Below are 8,125 nucleotides of genomic sequence, written 5' to 3'. Positions count from 1 at the left end.
AATTTCGGCAACACTGTTGTCGAAATTCAAGATTTACTGTTCCAGACATTAGGCTTTTTTCTTTCCTCCTTTTTCTCATTCTCTCTCCTACTTCTTGTTGAATTTCGGCAACACTGTTGCCGAAATTCAATCTCTCTCCTCATTTCCACAAATAACTTCAAATAGTACCTATAATGTAAATATGTTTTAATTTTGGCAATATTTAACCAAAAGACTCAATTAGCTTGAGTCATCTTTCTCAACAAACAAAAAATAAAAATAAAAATAAAAATAGCTTGAGTCATGATTAAAAATAGATATGGATGTCCAATCCTCTGCATCAATATCTAAACTTTTTACTTCTGAATCAAACCATTTTCAATGGCATCATTTCCGTTTCTTTTTTTCTGGAATGTCATTGATTGCACTAAACTTCCGCCGAAATGTACTACTAAATCTTCTTCCATAAAGAAGCAAAAGATTTTTTTTTTTTGTTTTTTTAAAAGGAATCCAACAAAGTATATCCAAATTCCAACAATACTGTTCTTGACCTAACTTGATTATTTAATTACTAGATATCATGTTTTCCTGTTCTAGACTCCTTTGGAATTCGATTACTAAGCTCCAATGCCGTAGTCCGGAATTGCATCAGGCTAATTGTCCCTCTCAATCGGGCTACTAGGCTTTCATTTTCTGCTTATTTGATGTCTTTCTTGCTCAACCAATCTTTTAAAAAACTAAAATCTAATTAGCCAAAGTCAAGGACTTATATAGCAAAAAACAATATTCCCTGCTTTTTTTGGTAACAAGTACAACAACATAGCACTATTCTTTAGTGATGTATCTCAAAATTACAACTTCAAAACCTAAAAGGATTTTTAAAAATTGCTTAGAGGCTTTAGAGACTGCAGGTCTTTGAGAAAGAGGCACAACTTGATGTACATCCAACAAGAGGCTGGTCAACAATGGATTCGGGAAATATACAGTGTTGGAAATACAACAGCAAATATACAAACTATATATCAAGAGTTCCTTTTCGCAGTAACAAACTTCACCGGCCTGGATTAAAGAAGTAGCTGCAAAATGCAAAGCTCTCATCAGCTTGAATGTCATATAGCCATATGAACAACTACAAGAAAGATTGAAAATTAGAATAGTATTTTAAAGAGTAAGCATTAACATCTAATATTAGTCAAGCTTGGAATCTAAACCTCTAATGCAAAAGTGGGATACCTTATCGTTTCACGAGGTTCTTTATTTTGCCCCACCAGAGGGGAAGGAGGTAAATTTTTCCAAGGCTTTAAGACTTGGAAAAATTTATGCTCAAGAACACACAAACCAATTAGTTTTAGTCATGACTAAAAATAGTTGATGGTGTCCAATCCCCTGCATCAGTGTCTGTCACAGGTAAAATGTTTACTCTTGAATTTAAATATGAGAAATGTTAACGAATTTCCTAAAGACATTGATTTTTTTTTTTTTTTTGAGAAACCCTAAAGACATTGATTTAAAATATATTTTTAGAAACTTTTTACTGAAAAAGAAAAAAATAAATAATTTAGTTTTTTATATTTTTCATAAAAGTTGTATCAAAATTTTCCCAAAATGATTTATTAACAATGGCCCTAAAAATACCGATTAAGATGACCTTTTAAATAATTTCAATGGTGTTGTTTTCTTTTCTTTTGCTGGAGGATCGTTGATTGTGTTAAACTTCCAGGAACTATTAAGTCTCTTCCTCCACAAAGAAACGAAAAGTTTTTTTTTTTTTTTTTTTCTTTAAAGAGAAAATCAAAAAAATATTTCCAAATTCCAACTATATTGCTCTTGACTTGACCCTTGGTTATTAAATTACTAGATTTCAAGTTTTCCTGTTCTGGAATTCATTGGAATTTCGATTACAAAGCTGAACCAATGCCGTAGTCTGGAATTGTATTTGGCTAATTGTCACTCTTAATTGTCTAAACCGTTCGCAGAGATGAAACTTGAAAGCTAGTCCTTGGATAGTATTAGGAAAAATTACAAGTTACAACTGAAGTGCAGTTAACTTTCATAAGGCTTTGTTCAGCACAGCAGCAACCTGAGCCAGGTTTATCAGAATTTGGTGTTCTGGTAGAAGATATTAAATGGGCAGCTTCACATTCTAGGAATGTTATTTTCAATCTGATAATCTATGCTTGTAATCATGCTACTCTTGTGTCAGCTAAAGAAATTCTCAAGTGAGGGTCTTCAGGGATTTGCGTTGAGGATCGAAAGTTACTCAATAGACAAGTCCTCTTTTGGCCGAAGTATGGAAAACTTTGAATTACGTAACTTACGTTTGACATCAGTCGAAATGTGTCCAACAATGTCTGAAATTATGTTTCATTTGAAAGACCACACAATGAGCTTCGATCTGAGGAGTCATGATTATGAAAACTCTGAGACATGATCCCAACCCAAGAAAATGAGAAAATTTTGAAGCACATTTGCATTAAAATGTTCTTAAACCCGTGACTTGTCAGAATCCTAGAACACTGGGTGCCACAAAAAAAAAAAAAAAAGCATAAACAAAAAATTGGTACCATAAATCTTCGAACGACATCTCATTTGCATAAATCTGAGACCGATGAGTCTAAAATTACAATGTTGTGGTCTTTTTACCAAAAAAGAAAAGTATTGGTTTTTGCTATATATCTTAACTTCGTGACTGAGAAGATTTAACTTAGTACTGTTTTTTGCTATATAAGTTTTTTGAAAGCTTTCCAAGGACATCTAAAAAATGAGGATGCAACTAGAAAGAAAATTAGCCCCTCTCTAACTAAATAACTGAAAAGAGTTTGAAGAAGGGAACCAAACCAACCTGATATCTTGAACTCTGTAAAAAAATGAGTCACACACGTACATATCACATTAGAAGCACACTAATTTTATTGTGGAGCCTTTTAATTATTTGTTCTTTTCAAAATCAAGAACTCTTAATGAGATTGAGAATCACCGCAATAGATTGTACTAGTTAAAAAATGGCCAACTAGACCACAATCAAAGGCATAATTAAATCAAATTTCTTCAAAATGGCCTCACTGCCTCATGAGACCTACAAAATTATTCGAATTGAGGAATTACGGTAGAGTCGTAGAGACAACAGGATCCAATACAAAAAGATAATAAGCACCATGATATTTGGGCCATTGTTGGGCTTTGTACGGTTCCAGAGTTCTTGAATTGTTTTGAGGATCTTCACGGTTGTTTTTAACTTTTTATGCGATTTTAGAAGTTTACACATGATTTCAAAAGTTTTTAATTGGGAGGTGTCAATTAAGCTATAATACTCTTGGTATATTTTCAACCACATCATTTTATAAATTTTTTGCAGTAAAATTGATAAATAACTTTTGGCATTTTCCACAATATTTTGGTGATATGGAAGTCCGGGTTTAGCGATGATAGCTGCATCTGCAAATACTTTCCATGACATTCAAAGTTCGAGTACTTCCTCACTATTGTAACTATCAAATTATCAACAACAAAATTCGAGAGGCCATATTTATATTGAAAAAGTTTAATAGAATTCCAAAGGTACAATAATGTGCACTAAACGTGTGTCACAGCGACAATAATCACAAGTCACATGGCATGAATTTTCAGATCGGATAGCTTGTAACATCAAAGTTTTGTAGCTTATTAAATCACCAAGTAATGGAGGCAGCGAATTCATTCACTCCTTTTATTTATGTGCTACATATCTCAACTTAAGTTCGACTGCTCGGAGGAATATGGACAACAGGATTTGGTGCTGCCGGAGGTACCAAGCCTCTAGCATTGTTCCCCTCTGAAAATTTAAAACAATAATACCGCAAAAATTAAGACTCTTTTAAAATTGTGACATATTAGAAATCCTTTCAATTTTACCATAAAAAGCTTACAAATTAATATGTCAACAATTACAAAGAAAAAAAGTGCTCGAGTTACAATACCTAGAGTTGATGACTTTCTGGATTGCTTATTACCATAACCTACTCCAAAATGGATCCCGGGTGATGGTGCTTTTGGAGGCGTCAGAACACCTCTCACCTCTAAAAGAACAAGACAATAATGTTGCAAAATTAAAACATTTTCAAATTACAACCTTTAAATGAAAAGGCTTACAGACTTCTTCTTTTTTTTTAAGAATAAAAAATCTTACATTCTGATATGTCAATTTAACAATAATCTCTCTCTAAACTACATTGACACACTTATGACTTATTAGTGGGTTTGTTGGATGTAGGTATATTTTTGAAGTTTTTATCGTCGTTGGTGTTGATTTGGGTTGTTGGATAATTTGTTGGATTGCTTACCACTCATTCTATCTCAACTGTAATGAAATTTGTTATGAATGTCCTTGATTAATTTCAAATTGTTCTTTGTTTGGACATGAACCACACGCAATGACTGGTTTTTTTTTTTTTTTGTATATTTAAAAGTTGACATACTAGTTTATTAAGAAATTTGTAGTATCTCTAACATCATTGCCTTTCAATGTAAAGAAGTATACGAAAGGTGCTTTAAAAAATTTATATAAAAGATACATAAACTATTAAAAATATATCCAAGCATAAAATATAGTAATCGCTTTTGATAAGAGTATGAAATATCATTGACTCGTGATAATATTTCTATTGAAATTTTCGAAGTTGTTTTATCTTGTTAACCCAGTGTTATGAGAGAGAGTGTGTGTTTCCACAATTCCACTCTAACCCACCAAAAATAGCTTTAAAGCAAATAAGCTTTTAACTTATTTCATTTTCTTTTTCACTCGATTCATCTTAATCAAATGAGAATAATACAAAGAAGCAAACTGAAAATAAAAACCAAGAATAAGAACAGAGTTACTTGAATTGCCAAGCTCGGAAGTCTCAAGTACTTTCCTGGATGCCGCTTCTGAGGCCAATAGAAACGTCAAAATGAAGAGAAGCCCCCAGGTGATGAACTTCTTAGAGGCCATCGTTTTGGTACATGAACGCATCTCTTGGGCATGGTATTATATATGGGCTATATAAGTATATAGTCCAAAGATCACTTAGTAAAAAAAAAAAAAAAAAAAAAAAGGAATTTGCAATTTTGCCACACGCATCCATACCGTGGCAAATTTGTCACGGTACTGTTCAATGTTGCAAAAAATATGGGATATGACACATCTGATAAATGGGGTCAAATGGTGTTTGGTGTGCCAAATGTGCCAAATATTTAACATTTGGCACATATGGCACAGCTGATAAAGATGCTCTAATACCACACGTATTACCGGCACTTTAATAAAGTTATTATCGAGAGCAAAATATATTGATTGAAGCATCACTATTCAAATAGTTCAACTTTTAATAATATTATGTAAAGCAATGTGAAAACTCTTCATACTCAGGCCAAATAGATTTTTTTTTAAAGAAAAATTTTCACACGTGTTGATATTTCATTCGGATAATATGGGCGGGTTCTATCACTTCCATTGGACGTTGGGATTGAAGTTCTTAGAGCATCCACAGCAGTGGTGCTATATAGGTATAATGCTATTTTTTTAGCTCTCAACCACAAAAAACACCATGCAGCAGAGGAGCTAAATCTAAAAAATTTAGCTCCTCAGCTACAGTGCACATCTATCTTTAGATGTGCACTGTAGCTCACATCTAAAAAAAAAAATATTTTTTTATTACACTCTCTCTCTTCTCTCATTAAATATATATTTCTCATTCTCATTCTCTTCCCGGCTTCTCTTCGTTTTTCTTTCTTCCTCCACTTTCCTCATCGTCTCTCTTCTTCCTCCACTGCCAGCCGGTCTCACAGCCCAGCCGCCAGCCTAGCTTCGACCCATCACCGGCGCCAACCCATCTCTCCGATCTCCCCACCCTTTCCGCCAAAAAACCCATCTCGCCGATCTCCATCTCGCCGATCTCCCCACCCTTTCCGCCAAAAAACTCATCTCGCCGATCAGACCCAAGCTCTGGATTTCGTGGGTTTCATTCGTCGATCCAAGCTCTGGGTTTCATCATTGAAGCCACCGCTTTCTTCCTCCGCCCAATGCTTTGGTTTTCCGTCGATCCAAGCTTTGGGTTTTTTTTTTTTTTTTTTTTTTTTTTTTGCATTGCTTGAATTTGATTGCCGTGGTGTGGGTGTTGCCTGGTGGTCGGGTGGGTGTGGGCTTGGTTGATTTTTTTTCTTTGTTATGGGCTGTGGTGGTGGTTGTGGGTGTGGCTGATGGTAGAGTGGGTTTGTTTTGTGGTGCTGTGTTGGCGGTGGTTGTGCTGTGCTTTGTGGTGCTGTGGGGTTTTTTTTTTTTTTCTCTGCTGTGGACTGGTGGTGGTGGTGGCTGAAGGTAGAGTGGTCGTGGTTGGGGCTTTGGTTGTTATTTTTGGGTAGTAGGATATATTATTTTATTGTAGTGATTATATTATTTTATTGTGATGTGTATATTATTTTATTGTGTTAAAAGCTAAAATAGATCCACTGCTGCAGCATGAGTGTAGGTAAAATAGATAAAGTGACTTTTTGTGTAGCTAAATAGCTAAAATTTTGCCTTCACTGTTGTGAATGCTCTTATGCTCATCAACACAAACCAATTAGCTTGAGTCATGATTAAAAATAGATATGGAGGTCCAATCCTCTACAAGTCTGCATCACCATCTATCACGTCACGGGTAAACTTTTTACTGCTGAATGAAATCATTTTCAATGGCATCATTTCCTTTTCTTTTTCTGGAATGTCATGTTTTTTTTAATAGGAAATACTGACATTGTAATCAATAGGTAAGAAATAGTAGCTACATCCAGATCCTGGGCATAGGCCCACTTAATATGGCTCGGGCAAGATTCTACCCAAGCAACATAACTAACTAAGACTTAGAATATTGTGCTAACATGTGGGCAGGGACACTTCCCTGCCTTTTTGTGTGAGTGAAACAACATGACTTGAAACAACTAGCTTGCTGGAGGATGCCATCCATGATGAAGAGGATCGAAGAACTTGGCGCCGCTAACCCCTGGACAGCATTGAAGACTTCCAACGCATCACACTCAAACACCACTTCTCGGATGCCTATGTCTAGTGCGAAGCACATGCCAACCTCCAACGCCTTGGCTTCTGTCTGAAGCGTGCCAAGGGAACCCACCATGGGCCTGCTTAAAGCAACAATCACCTTCCCATTGCTGTCATGGACCATCACGCCCAGCCCCACCTTTCTTTGGTTTCCAAACACTGCACCATCTGAGTTAACCTTGTACTGTCCCAGGAGCAGAGGCGCCCACCGTATCAGTTCCCGCCCAGCCACAGTAGGCTTCCCCGTACCCTCATTGGCCACCTAGAACTCGTCCATTAAGCCAAGGGAGGTCTTCAAAGTGACCCTACTAGGTTTACCCCTCCCACCAGTTCAAATGACATTCCTCTCTTTCCAAATACCCCAGCACACAGAAACAAACCATTCTGCCAAACTATGATACACCTCCTCATACGTTTAGAGCTTTTCCATAACATCCAAGAAACACCAATTAGGCCCAATATCAAAGGGAGAGAGAACTTACTCATGTTCCATACCTCCTTGGCGTGATCACAAAACCAGAGAATATGGAGAATGTTTTCCGTTGGGTTCCCGCAAAGAGCACAGCCACCATCCACCACGATGTGCCTCTGCCGCAGCGCCTCTTTAAAAGCCAGGATGTCCCTAGCAGCCTTCCAAGCAAAATGCTTGACTTTATGAGGAAGGTTCATTCTCCACAGTCCCTTCCATACTTTCTTCCACACCGAAGGGTTCGAGCATTCCACTTTGCCGCCACCCTTGTTCACCTCATAAGCCACCCTGTATGCGCTTTTGACCGTAAATTTACCACTTGATGATTCCGCCCATATCAACCCATCCTTAGGCCGATACAAGCTTAGTGGGATGCTTAAAATAGCATCAGCATCCTCTTTTGTGAAGCAGCCTCGAACACGTTCCACTTTTCACTCAATAGATGCTATGTTTAGGAGGTCACAAACCAGAGCAATATTTGGGCAAGCATCTTCCCTTGTGACAACACTGTATGAGGTCGGTTTCAGAATCCATTTGTCGCACCACACTCACACACTCTCCCCAGAGCCTATTTGCCACCTCGTGCCCCTTTTTACCACCCCTTGGGCCGCCATTATGCTTCGCTA

The 8,125-nt window shown here is 36.9% G+C and overlaps 1 protein-coding gene across 1 annotated transcript; it reads right to left on the bottom strand.

Moving 5' to 3' along the window:
• Positions 1 to 3,475: 3,475 nt before the first annotated feature.
• On the bottom strand, positions 3,476 to 4,978 carry LOC136067803 (uncharacterized). Its single transcript, XM_065774100.1, has 3 exons — positions 4,834 to 4,978; positions 3,936 to 4,034; positions 3,476 to 3,790 (listed from the first exon to the last, which is right to left on the bottom strand). The coding sequence occupies exons 1-3, from the start codon at positions 4,964 to 4,966 to the stop codon at positions 3,711 to 3,713; spliced, it is 312 nt and encodes a 103-aa protein (XP_065630172.1). The 5' UTR covers positions 4,967 to 4,978; the 3' UTR covers positions 3,476 to 3,710.
• Positions 4,979 to 8,125: the final 3,147 nt, after the last annotated feature.

The sequence above is a fragment of the Quercus suber genome, unplaced genomic scaffold (genome assembly GCF_002906115.3).
Source record: "Quercus suber isolate HL8 unplaced genomic scaffold, Cork oak 2.0 scaffold_86, whole genome shotgun sequence".
NCBI classification, from domain to species: Eukaryota; Viridiplantae; Streptophyta; class Magnoliopsida; order Fagales; family Fagaceae; genus Quercus; species Quercus suber.
Note: the sequence above shows the minus strand (reverse complement) of the source record. Positions and strands in the feature narration are given on the sequence as shown.